The sequence below is a fragment of the Orcinus orca genome, chromosome 2 (assembly GCF_937001465.1).
Source record: "Orcinus orca chromosome 2, mOrcOrc1.1, whole genome shotgun sequence".
NCBI classification, from domain to species: Eukaryota; Metazoa; Chordata; class Mammalia; order Artiodactyla; family Delphinidae; genus Orcinus; species Orcinus orca.
The window spans coordinates 169073449-169094986 of NC_064560.1; the positions used below are offsets into that span (position 1 = coordinate 169073449).

General features: G+C 51.8%; 1 protein-coding gene and 1 long non-coding RNA gene across 3 annotated transcripts in view; one reads left to right on the forward strand and one right to left on the reverse strand.

Moving 5' to 3' along the window:
• Window positions 1-7960: 7960 nt before the first annotated feature.
• LOC117202551 (uncharacterized) lies at window positions 7961-10778 on the reverse strand. The gene is made up of 3 exons (XR_004484992.2): window positions 10644-10778; window positions 9127-9253; window positions 7961-8200 (listed from the first exon to the last, which is right to left on the reverse strand). It is a non-coding gene; the product is annotated as an uncharacterized LOC117202551 (long non-coding RNA).
• Window positions 10747-21538, forward strand: part of PLEKHD1 (pleckstrin homology and coiled-coil domain containing D1) — a 30336-nt gene continuing 19544 nt past the window's right edge. Inside the window, exons 1-2 of one of the 2 annotated variants that reach the window (XM_049706906.1) lie at window positions 10747-10887; window positions 11464-11561. In XM_049706906.1, the coding sequence (XP_049562863.1) occupies window positions 10846-10887; window positions 11464-11561 (140 nt within the window). In that variant the 5' untranslated portion in view covers window positions 10747-10845. Of the gene's footprint in view, window positions 10888-10936; window positions 11562-21538 lie in introns of those variants that run through there. The other variant, XM_004262166.4, reaches the window with a different exon arrangement.

A 21538-nucleotide genomic window follows, 5' to 3' on the forward strand; every position in this document is an offset into this window, starting at 1 on the left:
TACCTTATGTGAGTGGTTCATTACTTATCCTCTCGTCAGTTTTCTTTTTCTGTTTGATGACCAGACTGGACCCACATTCGAACATCAGAAAAGGTAATGAAAAGTTTTGAGGGACAGTGGAAAGATGTGTCTATATGTACATCCTTTAGGGAAGGAGGGAAGGAAAGGAGGAGGGGAGATTAAGCACTCAATACACCATCTGCCCCAAAAGATAGCAATTTATTGACAGTTTTTTTCCATGGCCATTGTTGTTAGCAAATATTATTTACGAAGGTAGCCATTTAATCCCAGAAAAGAGAAGCAGGCCAATAGATCCCAGTCACAGTGGGTGCATTTCAAAGGGCACAGTTACTAATATGAGTGTGTAGACGCTATGAACAACTGACTCTGGAAATAGAGATTTCAATAGAAGTGCAATTTGTGAATTTTATAAGTGTTTTCTCCCTCTGTAGACTTTAGTACTAGATCTCATTTTTTAACTGATATACCGATAAACGCTCTGTATAGCAATGTATCATTTAAATGTATAGCTTATGTTTATTCATTAGATTTCATTATCACTGGTCTACTTTGTGCTGACTTTCTATATGTATCACGTGTGCTACAGCTGGTTACAAAGATTGTGCCCAGAGTGTTACATGTTGCCTGAAAACCTTTCCTCATAAATAAGAAAATAGGCCAAAAGGACATGGTATTTATGATTCCTGCCATCTCTGATGGAAGCTTTCAGCTGAAGTGCCTCATCCCTCTTTTGCCTTAAGCGGTGGTTGTGAAATCTTCAGAAGGCAGCATTACTAAGTAACAGCCCTTTCATCCTGCTGCCCTGAGATCCAAATGTACATAGATGTATGTGTATACATATACATATTTACACATGTGTCTATATACAGTTTTAGCCAAAATAGCCAGCAATCCTTATTCTGTTTAATTTCTAATTCTTACAAGCTAGAGCTGCATCCTGCAGTGTAGTTTTTAGGAAATGAGCCTGCTTTGTGTCCCACTCTGGTTGCCCCGTGTCGAGAACACCCCTCCTCCAGCTCCCTCACCTCCTCCAGGTCTTGGTCCAGAGTCTCCTTCAATTAGGCCTCCTGTGACCACTGTATTTAAAACTGTAATCTGCTCACCCCCGCCCCAGTGTTCTTTACCCTGCTATTTCTTTTTTTTTTTTTTTTTTTGCGCTACGCAGGCCTCTCACTGTTGCAGCCTCTCCCGCAGGCTCCGGACGCGCAGGCTCAGCGGCCATGGCTTATGGGCCCAGCCGCCGGGGCATGAACCCGCTTCCCCTGCATCGGCAGGCGGACTCTCAACCACTGCACCACCAGGAAAGCCCATACCCTATTTCTTTTTCTGTAGCACTGATCACCTTTTAATCTGCTTTATAATATATGTCTTTGTTTTGTCCCTCTTCCCTGCTGAAATATAAGCTCCAGGGAGCTAGGTTCTCAAAAAATATGTTGTTAAATGAATTGGTCTGCCCTGAGGGGGCACTTTTTTCGTGATCTGTGCTCTCCTCTCCTTTTCCCCCACCAGCTTCTGCCCTGATTCATGGCAGAATCAGCTGCTGGCCTTATGTGTAGCTCCGCCTTTGTCTCACACTGAAGCCAGGGCTGCTTGGGAGTTAGCAAAGGGGCGGGGAGTCAGGGCAGGAGACTGAGCATATAGGTGGGCAATTAACTGGGTTCAGGTTACTAATCCAGTACTAACTAATGTTAGTAAGGTACTATGTGACTGATTTAGGGATCAGAAAACCTGGTTCTCCTTTCTGGCTTAGCTACTGATTTCTGTTGCAATGATAGCCATTGCCCATTTCTGTAAATTTTGGATAAGGACATGAGTGAAAGCATGTGTCCCAATCTGGTTGCCTCATTCATAAAGGGATCTTGACAAATTCTAGAGCCGTCAGAGGAGGGAGCCCAGTGGAGAGGGGATGGGAAGCCAGGGCCTTGGAGGCGGTGTAGAAGGGACTGGATTGTTTACTTATGTCTGGAATGCTCTTGGGGACAGAATTTGATAACCATCACCAGATACTTCAAGGGCTGTCAGGTGCAGGAGGGTATAGATACCATATTCTCCAGTGGGTGGAACAGGAAGTAGACTGAGCCCCCCACCTCTCCTCCACTAACCCACCTCTTCATTCAGCAGGGTTAACAGCCCTTCCTATGGACCAGGCACTCCTCAGAGCTGAGTGTACAGAAGGCAATAAGGGTCCGTTCCAGTCCTTAAAGAGCTCATGCTTCAGTGAGGCATTCGAACAAGGAAACAGTTGGCAATGCTGGGAGCCAAGGCAATGCTGGGCGCTCAGAGAACACCTGGGGGCAAGGAACCCAGGGTGGGCTTCAGGGAGAACATCAGAGGGAGATAGTACCTGCGCTGAACTCAAAGGCTGAGCAGAATGAGCTAGTGAAGGTGGGAAAGAGAGGACCCACGAGGGCAGAGGCCTGGTGGCACAAGAAGATGGACTCCGCCTAGGAGGTGCCATGGCTGGAGGACAGGGGAGGTGAGAGCTGGTGTGCAAGACATGCTGGCTCCCTAGGTGACTTCGAAGCTTCCAGATTTGAAATCCTACAGGTAATTGGGCCCAGCCAGGGTCTTTGTAATTCCTGCCTCAACTGCCACTCCCGGGTGCAGTCCGGCTGGCCTCAGCTCCTGTCACAACACGATGACTTGTGGAGGTAGAAGTCTGCGCTCTGGTGGCTCTGCTGGTACCTCAAGGTGGGGCTTGGTGACTTTCCCTCCCTCATCCCTGCTTGCCTTCCCCACTTCCTGGCTGGGGCCCAAGGACTCCCTCCTTCCACTTCTGAACATTGGTGTTAGTTATATTCAGAGGACCTGACCCGGCCTGGGAGGGGTGCTCCATCTTCCTTCTCTCTTCGCTTCTCCCTCCCCAACTCTCTGGTTTACTTAAGGGGACTTGCCCTGGATCAGGAAGTGTCCTGCCTACCATCTTCCTTTGTTACCACTGTCTCACCAGAGCCTCCACCCTCCACCTCTTGTTTCCTCCCCCGCTCCAGCCCCTGTGTGAAATGAGTCTTCCCCTGCGCTGACGGTTGGGTGGGACTGGGAATGTGAGTAGAACCTGTGTTACCTTCTCCTCTTCTGTCTCTGCCCTTCCCCTGCTCAGTACTTTGAGAAATCAGAAAAGAACATGCTATTGGACCTAGAAGAAAGAGTCCAAGGATGACGTGATGCTGAGAGTTGGAAGGGCCCCTTTTGATATATGAAGGGGCCCTTCATATATCAAATATCATATATGATATATATGAAGTCACAAACGTTTCAAAGTAACTTTCCCAAGGTCTTTTCACTGAGTCAAGATGGAGCTACCACTGGTACCCAAGCCCCTGGCACCTGGTCCCATGAACTGCTGGCTCTGTTCTAGAGGAGGAACCAGCATCCTGGCTCTCCCTCAGACGTTCTGGGAGTGTGTGAGATTGTGACAACAAATGGCTATGGGCTTTTTGGTCAGATTGAACACCGCCCCCCGTCCCCTAATAAAATATTATATTCAATACTTGTTCTTAGAAGCCAAATTAATGTTTACATTTGAGTCCACACATCACCCACGAGGGGGAGCCCTTTGTACCTTCAGTGTTTCTGAGCAGCGTGCTGTCCTCAGCAATGCCATTGGGTACCAAGAGCCCGCGTCAGTGCAGTGAAAAGGCTGGCAGGGCAGGAGATCCTTGGCCACCCCCAGAAATACATCACATTGGCAACCTTGAGTGTAAGCAGGTGTTTGGCAGAGAGGGTAGACGCCTAGCAAGAGGCTGACCCTGCTGATGAGAACAGAGCTGTCTAGTTTGGTGCAATGGCCTCTTGGTCTCAAGACGTTTAGAATGGGGGTTTGCCCAGGGCCCACACGTGCGCTCCTTTGATCCCCCATCCCCTTCGTCCTTCGGCTGCTGGCTTTGACCTTACCCGTGGTGCCATTTACCCCCCTCCCTTCCCCCTCGGGTTCCCCTGCGGGCAGCCAAGCCCTGCCCCTTAGTATAGGCGTCTGAGACCTACCCTTGGTCATAGGAAATGCAGTCAAAGTGGAATACAATTCGATAAAAAGAGGTAAGTGTTTCAATCCTCAGAAGGGGTGGCATCAGAAAGGGCTTCACAAAAGAAGAGTCATTTGAGCTGAATCTTGAAGTAGGATTTGGGGAAGTTAAGAAAGACATTCTAGACTCTAGAGAGAACAAGTGAAAAGAAGATGTGAAAGCGCGTGGTAGCTCCTCAGAATATTAGAACCGGTGTGGCTGGAGCAGAGAATGTGGGATAAGGTGACAAGGGGTGACCGTGACAATAAGTTGGGACCAGATTGTGGAGGGTATTAGTCAAAGGTCAGGAGCTGGCAGCTGAAGTTGAAGGAATGGAGACCCATTCCAGGGTTTTAAACAGGAGGCTCATATGATCACCTTTGAGTCTTGAGAAGATCATGTGAGTGAGGGTGACAAGCTGAGATGCCTTCGGGGATCCTGCTGTAGGTGGGGAGTCATTTGAAAAGGCTTTTCAGGGGTACAAGTGGAAGAGGACTGACTACATGAAGCAAGCTGGGAAGCCCAGAGAAGTCCAATGATTGTTCTCAGTTCACACAGCTAATGGCAGAACCTGGAATTAAACCCACTTTAACGCTAAAAGCAGGCGACAAGCCTGCCATCTAAAGATTGTTTCATGGCCATTCTCAGCCACCCCACAGATTCTGTTTTGTAGATGAGGGTCAGCTGAGGGCCTGAGAAGTCAGTCTCCACTCAGGTGGCAAATTGAAACAAGAAACTGGCATCTGAACGGGCCAAGTGAAGACAAATCAGTTCACTAAGCATTTGCTGAGCGCCTACTACACGCCCTGGACCCTCTCTTCAAGGAGCTCACAGTCTGGAAGGGACATACACAGAAAAACTCCAAACAAGGCAGACAGACACGTGCCAGGATGGAAGGATGGGCAAAGGTCCCCAGGAACCAAGAGGAGAGTGTAGTTTCAGCTGAATTGGTTCCATACACTGTGGAATCCTGGACAGGAGCCTGAATGATGGAATTAGCGTTGGAGGAGGAAAAGAGCTTCTATGGAAGAGATTTGATACTATAGCAAGGCCTGGCCTGGAGCCCAGATCTTTTCTGTATCTTCTGCTTCTTGGCCCTATAGGCACACTTGGGCTGGGCCGAGCCATCAGACCAACACGGGCACCGGGACAGCTCAGGGAACCTGAAGTAGAAGTGTTCCTGGGTCCTTCACTTGGCATCAGCCTGGCTTGCTTGCCTGAGGGTGGGGTCAGGGTCAGAGAGGGCTGAGGGCTGAGGAGATGGCACTATGGGAAGAGCTACTTCTGTCCAAGTTGCTGGGAGCTTTTGTGACTCCAGGAAGACCCTTGTCACTGTTCCCTGTCTGAGAATGTCTTCCTGCCCATCCCTGGCCAGAGTGGGTTAAGTAAGACTCTGTGTCTGGCTCGCTCTGGCTGAAGTGTAAGATCAGAGAGCTGGATCCCTGTCAGTACTCACACATTTAACTACCATGGGCTGGTCATATACAACAGCCATGCTAATACCTGTTTCATGGAACAATGGTGACCATCACATGAGCCTGCAGATCATGGATAAAAGCAACATTATGAAAATGTATGTTCTTTTTCACAGTAAAGAAAACAACAAAATGGAAAAAAAAACAAAAAAAACCTATGGAATGGGAGAAATGATTTGCAAACAATTTATCTGATAAAGGGTTAACATCCAAAATATGTAAGGAACTCATACAACTCAATAGCAAAAAAGCAACCTGATTAAAAAGTGGGCAAGGGCTTCCCTGGTGGCGCAGTGGTTGAGAGTCCGCCTGCCGATGCAGGGGACACGGGTTCGTGCCCCGGTCCGGGAAGATCCCACATGCCGTGGAGCGGCTGGGCCCGTGAGCCATGGCCACCGAGCCTGCACGTCCGGAGCCTGTGCTCTGCAACAGGAGAGGCCTCAACAGTGAGAGGCCCGCATACCACAAAAAAAAAAAAAAAAAAAATGGGCAAGGGACCTGAATAGACATATTTCTAAAGAAGAAATACAAATGGCCAACAGGTACATGAAAAGGTGTTCAGCATCACTAATCATCAGGGAAATGCAAATCAAGACCACAATGAGGGCTTCCCTGTGGCGCAGTGGTTGAGAGTCCGCCTGCCGATGCAGGGGACGTGGGTTCGTGCCCCGGTCCGGGAGGATCCCACATGCCGTGGAGCGGGTGGGTCTGTGAGCCATGGCCGCTGAGCCTGTGCGTCCGGAGCCTGTGCTCTGCAACGGGAGAGGCCACAACAGTGAGAGGCCCGCGTACCGCAAAAACAAAAACAAAAAAACCCCAAAAAACACCACAATGAGATAGCACTTCACACCTGTTAGGATGGCTATTCTCATTAAGACAAGAGATGAGTATTTGTGAGGATGTAGAGAAAAGGGAACCCTTGTACACTGTTGGTGGGAATGTAAATTGGTACAGTCACTATGGAATACAGTATGGAGGTTCCTCAAAAAATTAAAAATAGAACTACCATATGATCCAGCAATTCCACTTCTGGAATATATATCCAAAGTAAATGAAATCAGTGTATTAAAGAGCTATCTGCATTCCCATGTTCATTGCAGCATTATTTACAATAGCCAAGATATGGAAACAACTGAAAGTGTCTGTTGATGGCTGAATGGAGAAAGAACATTTCACACACACACACACACACACACACACACACACACACACACACACTGGAATATTATTTTACCATAAAAAAGAAGGAAATTCTGCCATTTGCAGCAACGTGGATGAACCTGGAGGACATTATGCTAAGTGAGATAAGTCAGACACAGAAAGACAAATACTGTATGATTTCACTTATCTGTGGAATCTAAAAAAGTCAAATTCATAGAACCAGACAGTAGAACAGTGGTTGCCAGGGGCTGGAAGGTGGGAGAAATGGGGAGATGTTGGTCAAAGGGTAAAACTTTCAGTTATAAGATGAATAAGTCCTGGAGATACAATGTACACTTAATAATACTGTATTGTATACTTGAAATTTGCCAACAGAGTAGATCTTTTTTTAAAAATTTATTTTATTGATGTATAGTTGATTTACAATGTTGTGTTAATTTCTGCTGTACAGCAAAGTGATTCAGTTATACATATATGTACATTCTTTTGCATATTCTTTTCCATTATGGTATATCAGGATATTGAATATAGTTCCCTGTGCTATACAGTAGGACCTTGTTGTTTACACACCTACATAAAATAGCTTGAATCTGCTAATCCCAAACTCCCATTCCATCCGTCTCTCATCCCCCTGCCCCCTTGGCAACGATAAGTCTGTTCTCTATGTCTGTGAGTCTGTTTCCAATAGAGTAGATCTTAAATGTTCTCACCACACACACACAAAAACAGTAACTCTGTGAGGTGATGGATGTATTAACTAACTTGATTGTGGTAAGCATTTCCCAATGCATATGTATATTAAACTATCATATTGTACATCTTTAAAAAATCATATTGTATACTAAATATATACAATTTTTATTTGTCAATCATATCTCAGGAAAGCTGGCGAGAAAATAAAAACTATCAGAAAATGTGTGTTCATTATTAGGAGTCTATCCCTGAACACAGCTGAGAGGCTGGAATTTTACAGTGTAAGGAGTTTTCAATTCTGCGGGAACTCAGAGGCTTAGGTGAGTTGGCAATTGAGAGAAATTACTAGAAAAAAGGGGAGAGACTGAAAGAAAGGTCCAGCACTTTCCCAGACTGCCCCTCACTCGGCAGTGTGCTGCAGTGTGACAGGTATGGGCTTAGGATTCAGACCAAATCAAGTCTCTCCATCCTGCCTTTCCCTCATTCAACACGTATCTGAGGGTCTGTCACGTTCCAGGAAATGACTAGCTGGGTGACCTTAGGGAGATAACTTTTTTATTTATTTATTTTATTTATTTATTTATTTTTTTGCGGTACGCAGACCTCTCACTGTTGTGACCTCTCCCGTTGGGGAGCACAGGCTCCGGACACGCAGGCTCAGCGGCCGTGGCTCACGGGCCCAGCCGCTCCACGGCATGTGGGATCTTCCCGGACCGGGGCACGAACCCATGTCCCCTGCGTCAGCAGGCGGACTCTCAACCATTGCTCCACCAGGGAAGCCCTAGACAACTTTTTTGAACTTCATTTTTTTCATCAGGAAAACTAAAAGTAACACACACCTCATCGGGGCTGTTTCAAAAATGAAATGAAATAGATAAGATGTAAATCATATATTCAGAACATCATCTCTGTATTTGAGCCTGTAGAGCACTAGGTCCCTGAGTTTCCACCCCGACTTGCTTCCCGATAAGACTGGGCAGCCCTGGCCCACACTTGGGCTGGGGCAGTGGATTGGCACCCAGCTTGTTTTGTCTCATGCAGAAGCATCTGCCAGGCATTCAGCACTGCCACCAGCTGGAGCAGAGAGTGGAAGCAGAAACGGCGTCTCCCAAGGCTGACTTAGCATGATCTGGACTGGTTAGTTGAGGGAAGCAGAAGCCACTCAAGTACCTAGTGGACCATCAAACTCATGCTGTTTGTCTCAGGGCAGTGTTTCCTCCTCTCCTTAACTACCAGTAGCTAAGGTCTCTTCAGATGTCCTGTCTGCAGAGGGAATGGGCAAAGATTGCTTTCTCTTTGCTGCTGAAGGAACTTGTGCTCTATTTCTTCCACAGATGAAACAGAATGAAGATGGTTCTTTCCCAGGAACCATCTGGGCTCACGCAGCCCTTCTCCTTGGGAAGGACTCCCTTAAAAATGATTCCAGGCATCCTGCCTTTCTCCCACCTATGGCTCATCCCCAGTCCTTCATCACAAGCAGCTAAAACTGGTACTGACCTGATTAAGCAGAAGAGGAATTAATTTATTAAAAGGACATTGGCAGGGCTAAGGAACCAAGGGCTGACCTGGGGTGAAGCTTCCAGGAATGCTATCCAGAACCATGCGGCAGAAGCAGCCTGACGGGGAGGCTGTTGATGCTGCCATGTGTGTGCTGCCAGGAGCCCACCTGCCTGTGACTGTCCGTGTGGCCAGTCAAATGCTGCTGGCTGCGTTGGGCACGCAACCTTACCGCCACAGCTGACCCCCAAAGCAAGTCAGATGCCTCCGGTACTTACCCTTGAGAAACTGGTGGCGGTGCGTTCTCTTTCCTCATGTTTGTCCCCTGCAACTTAGTCCTGTCCTGGTGCCCCAACCAGTGAACTCCACACCACAAGCTTGTGACCCAAGTTTTCTAGCTTCCATCTGGGAAAAAACAAAACTCCTAAAGTGGCAAGTTTTCCAAGCATGAAAACGTGTCAAAAATAACCTCCCAAAGTGTGAAGTGTCCACTTTGTATGCTCTCCATGGGCTCTCATCATCTTCCTAGTCCTGTCTCTTCCCACCTGGTGGACTCAGGCCCCGGACCCTGTGTTAAAGCTGTGCCTGAGATGTTCTGCAGGGAAACATGAACCACGAGGGGCACAAGGGAATTCAGATGGGCCCCTTTGGACAGTGAGAAACAAGAGGATGTTGCCTGGGCTTGGGAACCCAAGACTTGGTTAGGGGAAGGGTGCCAGGGTGCGGAAGCCCTTTATTAAGCCCCTTCTTAACTAGACTCATAACGTGTTAGGCCTGGGAAGGCCTTGGAGGAGCATCTAGTGAGGATCACAAATTCAAATGCCTGAAACGAGAAGCCAGGCAGGTAATAATGAGTGAAGCAGGCTTAGCAAAGGACTCCAGGGGATGGTCGCTCTGTAGAGAATGCCATTTTAGACATTAAAATTTTAAACTTTTAAAAAGGCGTGCCAATGTTGATAAGAGTCTGAAAGTGGTTTGCCTGGGTCGGAGTGAGGATGGGAAGCATAAGGGAACTTTCTGGGGCGATGGAAATGTTCTGCATCTTGCTTTGGGTGCTGGTGGCTTGGTGTATACATTCATCAAATTAACTTCATCAAATAAATACCTGAGATCTGTGCGTTTTGTCATATTTTAATTATACCTCAAGTTTTTACTTTTGCTTGGGCAAATTAATAACGTCTATCTATAAAGTGATTTGGCACTCAGGCTACCTATTTGCAAACTTCCGCTCCAATCTGACGTCTTTATCTTACAGCTTAGGCATCAGAGCCCCTGAGGGGGTAAGTGGTTTTCCCAAGCGCGCGGAAGAATCCTGACTGTCCAGAGATGGCCTGCAACTCCGCGGCCAAGAGTAGGATGACTGCCGCGTGGTCCAGCCGGCTGCCTCTCCGAGCAGACTCACTTCCCTGCCTTTGGAGCGGTGCCTGCACGCAGCGATGCTAACAGAGCCACTCCGCGGGCGGTCCCCAGAGGCAGGACAGACGTCTGCACCCGCCGGAAAGTGAGACGGTCATCTAGAGGCGCCGAGAGGAGCGGAAGTGGATGGAGCGCCAGGCCCCAGGGAGCACGGGCCAGGCGTGCAGATAAATCACGGACAGTAGCTGCACTGACCGTTCGGGATCGGCACTGAGTGCCAAATGCCGACGCAGGCAGCCAAGTTCTGGGAAAAGAAATCCGATCCGGGCGCGGCAGCGGTGGTACAAAGTGAGACCCAGCAGAGCAGGCGGGGAGGAGCTGACAGCCCCGATGGAGCCTCCTCTCGGGGCGGGCGCTCGGGCACTGGCTGAAGTCTTACCTGGTCCCCGCCCTGCCTGAGAAGGTACAGGCGTCTCCGCTCTACAGGAGAGAAAACTGAGGCTCACCGCAGCTTCACGGAGTCATGTAAGGACTGAGGTGGGATTCCAAGCCCGGTCATCTGCTCTCCCCCACCCAGAGCGAGTAGGGATCTGCAGCAGTGACTCCAAGCCCGTCACAAAGCAGACGTGTTCCCGGTTTCGATGTGGGCGCTGCAACCGAGAGGAAACCCGGGGGAGAAATGGGTACGCGGCGTGGGGGTGGGGAAGTGCTGGGGCCTAGTCTCGGGGCCGCGCGACCCGCCGGGACCTTCCGGACGCACGGAGCCCGGCCCTACCGCCGGCGCCCGCACTGATTGGCGCTCGCGGCCGGCCTCCAGCCAGCTCACCTGCCCCGCCCAGCCAATCGGGGCCACCAGAATTGGGGCTGTCTCAGGGAGGGGGGTGGGCGATGCTGCTGGCTGGAGGCTGAGCCTCCCTCCCCGCCGAGTTCCCGCCTGGCCCGGCGCAGCCCCGAGCCCTAGCCGCAGGCTGCGTGCCCCTCGCCAGTTGCCGCGGCGCTCCGGGCTCCGCGCGCTTTAACGCAGCAGCTCTCGGTCGGAGCCGCCTCGCGTCTCCGCCGGCTGCGACGCGCCCCGACGGCGCCCGGAGGCGCCTGCCGACGCCGACGCCCCGCAGCCTCCCGCCGCGCCCGCCCTCGCCCGGAGCCCCGCATCCGTGCCGGCCCCGGGGAGCGGGTGGGCCCGGCTGGGGCAGCCCCGCTGAAGCAGGATGTTCACGTCCAAATCCAACTCGGTGTCGCCCTCGCCGTCTCTGGAGCAGGCTGACTCGGACGCGCTGGACATCAGCACCAAAGTGCAGCTCTATGGTGTGCTGTGGAAGCGGCCCTTCGGGAGGCCGTCGGCCAAGTGGTCCCGACGGTGAGTGCCCCTGCCGCGCCCGGTGAGGACCGCCGGGGGAGGGAGCCAGGGCCGAAGGACCCCCTACCAAACCCTTCATTACCGTCCTACCTCTGCCTTCCTTTGTGACCTTGGCCTCGCCCCGTTTCACTCTACGCTGGCTCCTCCTGGAAGATGTGGAGCCTAGCCTGGGCTGGGTCATCTCTGCCCGAGGCTGGTCGAGCTGGGGTGGGACCGCTGAGTTCTCTGCAGAATGGATTTAAGTCGGGTTGGGGAGAGTGGGTGTGGGCTGAAGAGATCGTGGCCGTGGTAGGAGCCCAGCTGGGTCAGATTGGGCCATACTCTGCTGCGGAGGAAGAAGCCCTGTCTCCAGCCAAAGATAGCCTCCTGGGGGCCCCACTGGGTTCCATCATCTTCACAACTCTCCTGCTCCAGGCTTCTAGAAGTGCACTTAAGGTGGGACATGGGTGTCCTACATCCCACCCCCCACTTCCGCCTACCCCCAACTGGTACATACACTGAGAGAGCTTCTGAAAGGCACCGGCCAGGAGAAGGGCCTAGAAGGCTCTGTGCCCACCCCTGGAGGAGTGATGCTAGGAGCCCCTCCAACTGTCCCTTGAAATGCATATATTTCAAGGGAGATGGGGCAGAGACTGAGGAAAGTGGGGGAAAGGATGGACTGATCCTGTTAGGAGGATGGATCCCTTGGAAGGAGTGGTTGGGAAGGTCAGAGCAGCCTGGGTCTTTCAGCATCAGCTTCCTGGTCCCAACTCAGAGGCCACACTCCCCAGACATCAGTAGCTACTTTCCACTCATAAATGAGCCTGGAAGGTATTGGAGGAAGGGGGAGTTCACAGCCCTGAATTTGCAGGAAGCTCCCAATGCTGGTTTCAGGAGCAATGGGACACCTTCTGGACAAGCCCATCTCAGTTCTGAGGTTTTCTATGGAATGGCCTAGTGAACTCAGACCCTGATTGGCCCCTCCCTGGAGGCATGATCCTGCCCAGGAAACTAGGATTGTGTCTAGATGCCCCTTCCCAACCCACACTATGAGTCTGCCCCTGAGCAGGGGGGGCTTCATATGTTCCCAGGAACACAGTTCACGGAGACATGGTAGTGGTTGGTTCTGATGTTCTGTTTTGATGAATAATTTAATATGTCTGCAAGACCACAGAACAAACGGAGCTGTAGATGGTGTTTTACATACCTGGTTTCGCATACTTTTGTTAGTTCTGCTGGATTTCACTCTAGGGTTTAATGGGATGTAGGCTCCTTGAGTTCCTCCAAAGTTCAGCGTATCTCTGATCCCCTGAATGGAGGCCTGGGGCAGCATGGAGAGCATCTTGTGAGGGGTTTCCAGGGCTGTGCTGTCTGAGCTGCAGTTCCCGAGCGCCAGGAGCAAGCTTGTCTCTACCAGGGCGCCCGAGTGGTGATGGGAAGGCCGCTTATAAATTTAAGAACCATTAGCAGAGTGGCCCCATCACCACTTCTACCTCAGCTGCTCCAGGCAGCCCGCACTCCTCCACTGGGTCTGGCTGCTGTCCTTGGTATTACCTCCAGACATCCAAGATGTCTCTTTCCAGGCATTTTCACCTGATTGCATCCCTAGTAAATGCTAGGGGTCTGCAACCCTCAGGTGTGGGGACCTGGCCCCTGCAGCTACAGTTGATTCCAGGGCTGGGAGGTGTTGGGGACAAAAGCTCCAGCTAAAAGCACAGTGATGGAGCCAAGGGGGCCTTGGAGAGCTGTAGTGCCCCCACCCCAAGGAGCTCCACCAGTAACCCCTACAGCCACTCAGAAACCGTCCAATCCAAGTCAGAGCAGCATACATGCCCTGCAAAGTCAAGCCCTCCAGCCCCCTTCCAAGGAGACTGTCACTTCTGTTCCCTTCCTTTGTGGGAATTCTGGAGTTGCCACTGTGAAAAGACTCCCCCTGCCCACTCTAGGCCTCTGTCCATGTTCACAGTTCTGGGAACACACCAGCCACACACACACACACACACACACACACACACACACGCACACACACGCGATTTAGCCTTGGATCAGCAACAGCCAGCCAGAGAGGGTCTGGGATGGGGGAGGCATGATGCTAAGCGTAGCTCCCTTTCAACGCCCAGCAGGGCCCCTGGGTCCCAGTTCCCCATCTGCGAAGTGCAGTCTGTGGACTCCAGCTAATTAGCAGCCGCAGGAAGGCCTGGAAGGGGCCGCTCAGGCCCGCCGCTGCAGAGCCTTGCCATTAGGGCGATCGATGCCCTGGGAGGGGGACAGCTAAGAGGAGGGGCCCTGGAAAGGCTCCCAAGCCACATCAATAACGAACGGGCAGGATGGCGGCGGCTGCGGCCAGCTGGGTTCTGTAAAACCTCTTCCGCTCAGGGTGTGTTTCGGGGCTGTGCCTCCAGCTCCTGGTGCCCCAGCAGTCCTGCCCTTCCCGGGGCGGGAAGGTGCCTTTGAGCTGAAGGGTCAGCTAGTTTTCCATGAACAACGAAAAGAGAAAGGAATCAAAAACATTCCTTAGCAGAGATAAGAGGATCTGGAAGAGGTGTCTAGAGGGCAAGGTGGATGACTCTGTCCTCCCCCTAACCTGTGAGCAGTGGAGATGCGGGTGCTCAGAGACAAGGAGGAAGGGAGTAGAGCATCTCTGCCTTGGCTGGTGTCAGCCCCGTGGTAGGGCTGGTCCAGCAGACAGGCCAGCTCTCTCTCAGGGCTTCATACTTTCCCCGGCATTCCAGTCCCTCTCCCAAATCCCTCCCAACACCTCCCAAGGCTGGAGCCCCTGATGAGGCGGGCCCAGCCCATTCCTTCCTGCAGCAGGAGCGTCCACACTCCCGTCCCTCCTCCCCCAGCCCCCCGGGTGTAAGGTGACTAGTGGGCCCTGAGCCTAGCCCAGCAGCAGCTCACTCTTGGGGAACATCGGTGGGTCCTGCCTCAGGGAGCTGAGACTCACGGTGTCCACGGAGTGCCAGGGAAACCATGGAGACAGTGGCCTGATTTCCCAAATCTCAGGCCACAACCTGCGCAGGTGTGGAGAGGTGATCTGCGCAGTTAGTGGTCATCATACCAAAAAGACCTGGGGAGACTTTCTTCACACAGAGATTTGGGTCCGGGGGTTTCATCTTTGGCTCTGAACGCCGCTTCCTAAAGGTGACACTGCGGTACTGAGCTGTCCCAAAGGGCTGAGGGGAAGAGCTAGCATATCACCTCCATGCACTAGGCTCTGCCTCACGCTAGTGACACTGGGATTTGGTCTCACTTTCTGGCTCATGTAGCGTTTCTCACAGCTGACTGGGAGGTGTCCCCCCAGCACAGCTGCAGCATTTCTGCTTGTTCTGTCCCAGCTGGAGGGCGCCCGCAGGCCCCTCTTTTTCTAATCAACTTGTGTTCTCCAAACTTCTTTTAGAAGGACAGCATTTGGTGGTAGGCAGTGGCTAGGTGGCAGCGCAGGGATCTCCCCAGACCCCTCTGTCCATCGCACCCTGCCCCTTCTGAGGTGGTGGTATCGAGGTTACACGGAGTCCTTAGCTTAAGGAGATGGGTACGCTCTCCGGATCGCAGCACAGCTGTAAGATGAAATTAACACCCATTATTTCAGGCTTCACTGCGGTCCTGTGCTGATTCGCCTGCACCAAAGTTAAAGGAGTTGGTTGTGCCGACAAGACACACTTCTTCCTCTCCCCGGCCTCCCAGGGAGCTGGCAGTGGAGGCTGTTGATGGCCTGTTTGAAAATGGGGGCCAGAACCCTTTCAGGCAATTCAACTTCCTTATGTCCAACACTTGGAAATATAAAGCCGTTTCTTTTGAGAGCAGCTGTGGCCGTTGGTGGCAGGTGAACCCATGCTTAGAGGCAGGACCTCTGAGTTCCAGTCCCAGCTCTGCCGGTGACCAGCGCATGACTCAGGCCGAGGCATGGCTGTGTCACATCTCGCTGGCTGGCAGTGTCTCATCCACAGAATGGAAATGGATCAAATTGTGGCTTTTAAACTCTGTTCCATGGTGATTCTGCAAGTGCCTCGACTCCACCACAGGGGGGTGGGGAGAGAAGGCGGGGCTCCAAGGCCCCTCCCATTTCACCCAGTGCCTTTGCACGGTTATCTGCTTGACCTAGTAAGCTCGTCTTCACTGTGTTGTTTGAAGAATCCTCACATGTTTTGGAGCCCCTTGGACTTGATGATCTCTTCCTAAACCCTAACTTGTCATCACCCATGTATCAATACGTCACAGGCAGGATTCTTCCTGTCCTGTCATCTCAGACCTAGAGCCAGGCAAGCGGCAGAGGCCAGGATGAGCATCCCCCGAGCATACAAGGCCACCCGGAAAGAATGAAAAGGGACACGCACTGAGGGCTGTGTCGTTTCTACCTTCCTTCTGTCACTTCTGAAAGGGACACTTCTGATAAGCTGTCCTTCCCTGGCTCTAGGGTTTACCTGGCTTCAAACCCCACACCCCCGTTCTCAGCGCCTGAGGGGCTCAGGGATGGGGGAGCCTGTGTGCTGGTTCTGTGCTGGACGTTTGTGCCCAGGGAAGGAGGGGCAGCCAGGCTGCGTATCCCGCCTTCCCGTGAAACGTAACCCATGGGCAGCTCGCACGTCCGCTGGGCTCCGGCTGCCCTCTTGAGAGTGAGACGTCTGGCCCAAGGTCTCATCCCACAGGAAGACTTGAGGAAGTGTAAAGCCTGCGCAGGGTTTCTGCTAATCCCTGAGGGGCTCTAAGCTCTTGTTTCCTTGTTTTTGGATGAATTGGCTGCCCAGTGTAGATGCTTCTTGTTGCACTAGCAGATACGGACCCCGGCTCGTTCCTCCGTCTTCGCGCCCACCCCACCCCCGCCACACAGATTCACCAGCCTCCACACAAGGTCTTTGGGGGTCTAGTAGACTGTGCTGAGGGGAAGGTTCGGCAAAGAGCAGGGTGGAGGAGGCATTTAAATCCCAGAGGTGCAAGCACCTAGCTGAGGGTCAGCTCCCTAGTTTCTCGAGCTTTCCAGGCACCGCATCTCACTAGCATCAGAGCTGGGATTGTTCACTGCTATCTCTTGACCCTGTAGGACCGGGGCTCGTGCAACTTCCCTGCATCCTCTCGCCTCTGCATTTCCCCATCACCCCTCCTCCCCACCGCCCTCCAGGATTTCCCCCAACTCCAAGTTTCTCTCACTCTGTGATGCAAAGCCCTTTCCAGCCCGTACGCCCACACTTGGCTTTTGCATCTCCAAACATTAAGGAGCTCGGGCAGAGTAGATGGGCCTTTCTTTGCCAGAACCCACCCAGCCTAGAAGGTACCTGTGGGTCTAAGTAACATTTTTTCCCTCACTTCCAGCTGGATCGACTGTGAGGCCTATGTTAGCGCTCAAGCTCTGCTTGAGCCCTCGTCAACCTTCAGAGCACTGAGGAGGGGAGTAAAGGTGGAGGCATAGCTTAGGAAGGTTCCCTAGTTCAGCTTGGATTGCACCTGTGTCCACCCTGTCACCCATGCTAGGGCCTGGCCCTCATGTCATCCCAGACTCTGCTCTCCCCACTCTTGTCTATTCAACAAGCCCTGCTGATTCTTATCAGCAATAACCAATAACTCTGTTATAACCAATAACTCTAATCTGCACCTTTGCCGGGGTGTGGAGCCCTCAAAGCCACCGTCACCATGTCTACAACTGCAATTTGACCTCACAAGTGCCCTGTTTGAAACCCACTGGCAGCTCCCTTCATCTGCAAGAAGCAGCCCCACCTTCTCACAAGGACCACACACCCCACCCTGGTCTGGTCCCCACTTGTCTCTTTGACCTTGACTCACCCCCTACTCTCCCTCCTCCCACACCACTGCCCACCCCTTTGGCACCTACCTGCCAGTAATGCCAGACATATTCCGATAACCTCGAACACACTATTCGTTGCATCTGCTGTTGCTTCTGTCTGGAATGCATCTCCCCTTTCCTCTTCCTCTCAGTTTCCTAGATACTCCTATTCATTCTTCCAAACCCTGCTCAGTTGTCACCTCCTCTCACTTGCCACTCCCTTGGCTGGACACCCAAACCATTTGTTGCTTACTGGTCTGTACTCTTCCGGTGTCTCATACAAACTTACCACGTCACAGGGTACCCTGGTGCTTTGTAATGATCCCAGCTCCCCACTTGCCAGCTGTGTAAGCTGGGGCATGTTACTTAACCTCTCTGTTCTCCACTTACCTCATCTAGCTCACGTGAGGAATGAGTAGTTAACAAACATTCTGATGTTACTAAAACAGTGCCTGGCACAAACGAGGAGCTTGATAAGCATTGAGTAGTTCTCAAATTATTGATTTATACAACTCTCGCTCCTGCATTTGCTCCCTGAGGGCAGGAAATCATCAAGCCCCAGGGCCCAGGCTGTACCAGGTAATTCATTCGCGCTGTCTGACCTGAGCCGGCCAGGAGCTTACAATCACTTTGCAGAGAGAAGCTCTAAGAAGGCAAACAACGATGCCAGGTCTGAAGCCATGAGGAGAGACAAGTGCAGCGATGAGGGGCAGGCATCAGAGAGCACAGCACTCGAGAACCTGAGCTCTGTCAGCATGTGACGCAACCAGGTTTGTTTGCCCCACGCACAGCAAGCCAAGCACTGAGCCACCCAGGTTTACAGCAGAGGGAAGTTTTATTCACAAGGCAGCCAAGTGAGGAGACGGGAGAATAAGTCTCCCGGAAGGCGAGGAGCTTGGGGTATTTATGGTATAAACAAACAGGGTGGTCTGAGGCATGGGGAGAGGTGATTGGAGGGAAGGAGGTGAGGAAAGAGGTGTTCTGCGCAGGCGTATCTGAGTTACAGACTTCTTCATGGGACCCGTGTGCAAATTCCAGGTGAGTTTGGTATGAACCATGGGGGAATTTGAGGCTGTGACGTCAAAAGGTCACCTACGGGGCAAGCAAGTCTATTCTGTGCAGACTGGGATCTGCCGGGTTGGGTCCCTCCGGTTTCAGCAGGTTTCGTTGTGTTACAAGCAGAGGGGTTTTAAAGAAGCCTTTCCCTTATCTGCAGTTCTGTAAGACAAGCTCGAGAGTTTCTGTGAGTCACCAGTTTCTGTTATGGGTTTTGAACCCTATGGGGCACAGTTTCAGTCCTCCCCTATCTTTTGATCCAATTCCTCAGTCTTGAGGGAAGAGGCCTACTTTCTGCTGTTAAGGGGCGAAGGCCTGCAGAGGATTTGAGCAATGGAATTGTTTTGCCTTTCATTGCAAACATGGGACCAAGGCTCTGGGTCTGGGTCTTTTCTTTTTTTTTTTTTGGCGGGGGGTGGGGTGGTGGTCTGGGTCTTTATGTTGATTGGTCATTGTATGGATTAGAACTTGGGGCTTAAGCGTGCGTGGCAAAGAGCAAGTACAGAGTTTTAGCAAGAAGGAGTATAGGTCCTAGCAAGCACATACAAAATGACGGTTTAAGTAAATCCCTCAATTATCGACCTTATTCCTGATGGGATCCATAAGAAGATATTTCCCAAGAGATCGATCCAGGCTCTCGTGATGACCCTTGTTGGAGCCAAGTTGTCTAATGTTCTCTCAGTAGGTTTTAACTGCCAATGTGGTATTAATATACACATAACAGGAGCTACCGGCCACTCCACATATGCCCCTGTCTCTGCTGCAAACCTCGGCCTCTCAGCATTTGGCTTGCTGCGTGTCAGGCAAACGAACCTGGTTCAGTAACAGGCAGACAGAGCTGAGTTCCCAGTTTGCCCTTTGCTAGTTGCTGAATCTTTCTGTGCCTCAGTTTCCTCACCAGTGAAATGGAAAAACAAACACCCCCATCTCTTAGAATTGTTATGAGAGATTTAAATGAGATAATGTCAATAAAACACTTAGAAAAATGAGTGTCTTGGTACCTCATAAATGCTCCTTAGTCTAGAGGTGAAAATACTTAAATTCTTTAAAACCAGAGAGAAGAGGCAGGCAGGGTAGACACTGACTCCCCCAGACACAGACTGACGCACACTCTCTGGGCTTCCCCACAGCACAGGGGCTGGACAGGGAGGCCCTGAGGGCTAGGGCTGGAGGCAAAGCTTCACCCAGGACTGAAGTTGGCCTGGATAGAAGGGTGGGCCTTGGACAGGAGGGAGGGCAAATGCAGGAAAGTGCTGTGTGTTTGGAGGATGGCGAGCTGGCCAGCTGGGCTGGAGCCAAGAGCTCCCGCCAGGAGGAGCTTTTGTGAGCACAAATGGGAAAGGAGGTCAGGGGAGGCTGCGGCAGACATTGAACCTAATAATAATAAATAAAATAGTAGTAATAAAAGTAAACACTTAAGGAATATTTACCATGTGTCTCACAATGTTCGAAGTCTTTATGTGAACAAACTCATTTCATTATCCCGACAGCCCTAAGAGATGTACGTACTATTATTATCCTCAAGTTACTCTGGGGGACCTGAGACCTAGAGAGATCAGGGGACTTGCCCTGGTCACACTGCTGGTAAGTGGCAGAGCTCTGACCCTTGGCTACCCCAGCCTTAACACCTACTGTCTTTGGCCCATCTGTTTCCTGCCCAGGTGCTGGCACGAAGACCAGAGTAGCTCCCAAGACAGTGTGGTGTGGGTGTAGAAGCAGGGGCTGTTGTCTTTGGGTTCCAGTCCCAGCTCCACCTCTGCCCTGGCTGTGTGACCTTGCATGTGTTACTTCACCTCTAAGCCTCAGTTTCCTCATCTGTAAAATGGGAGCAAAAAGCCCTACCTTCCAGGATTGTTACATGGATCAAATACTGACACGTACGTTCTGCATGGAAGCCAGTATGTGAGAACAGCTAAGTAATCAGTGACTATCTCCGGCCCTTACTCAGCCAGCCCAACTCTGCAAGGCCCAGAAGGAGGCGGCCCCTGGCTTGCAGTCAGAATGAGAGGCCTGGGAGTAAGGGGACTTCGGAGAAAGGGGCAGGAAGAGGAAGTGGCCTTCTGTGCAGGGGCACTCAGGCCCTGGGCCCCCACCTGCTGAGGTGAAGCCTGAGTCATCAGCTGGAGCAGTGGGCAGGCACTGAGGCGGAGTTATAAGCAAAGCCAGCCCTTTGGGTCCTCGAAGTGTGCTTGCCAAATATGCCCTTTCTTGGGCCATCCTCTTCCTTGCCAGCCAGGGAGTCACCCTCCTCCTCCAGGTCCGTGCCGGCTCCCCTCCCTGTGACCCTCACCCCTACCCAAACCAAGCCGACAGCAGCTGCAACAGGGCCAGTCTTGGCACGCATGGCTCATGGGCCCTTCACAGCCCCTGCAGCCATGGGGGGCCCTGAGGCCTGCTGAAGTCTGGCTGGCGTGGAACAAAGGCTACCCTGGACATCCGTCTTCCCCTGCCTCTCTGTGCCCTCCTTCAGAGGGCAAGGGGAGGAGGGCCGTGACATCTGGGGACACATCCTGCGTGGCAGACAAGTGCGGAGGACTTTATGGGCCTTTATCCGCTGGATCCTTTCTTGCCCCTCTTGTGGCCACTAATGGATCCCTGTGCCTCCCCCGCTCCCCGACACTCCCCGCCAACAATCTGTTCTCAGCCCAGCAGCCAGGCTGAACCTTTTGCAGTGTGAGTCAGATCATGTCACCCCTCTCAGAACCCTCAGTGGCCGTACCTCTTAGAGGAAAAACCAGCCTCTAACAACTAGCAGTCTGACTTTCAGCGGGTTGTGTCACCTTTCTGCTTCATTTCTGCCCATAGAAACGCAGACACCTGCCTCATAGGATAATAGTATTAAATGAATTAGCAGAGGTAACTGCTTGGAATAAGGCATGGCTTGGGATAAGTGCTAAGTGAACATTAGCTTTATCATTAATGTTATTACAGTAGCCAACAGCCTCTTACACAATCTGCTTTCTACCTGGCTCCCTCTGCTGCAGCCATGCTGCAGCCTCTGTTCCTTCCAGAGCCAGGCACACTTCCGACCCCAGGGCCTTTGCACCTGCAGTTCCTCTGCCTGGAACACTAACCTCTCCGCAAATATTACCTTCAGGCTCTTCCTGACCATTCTGTTTAATATCAAAACCTCCCCGACTCACCCCTCACCCCGTAACTTACC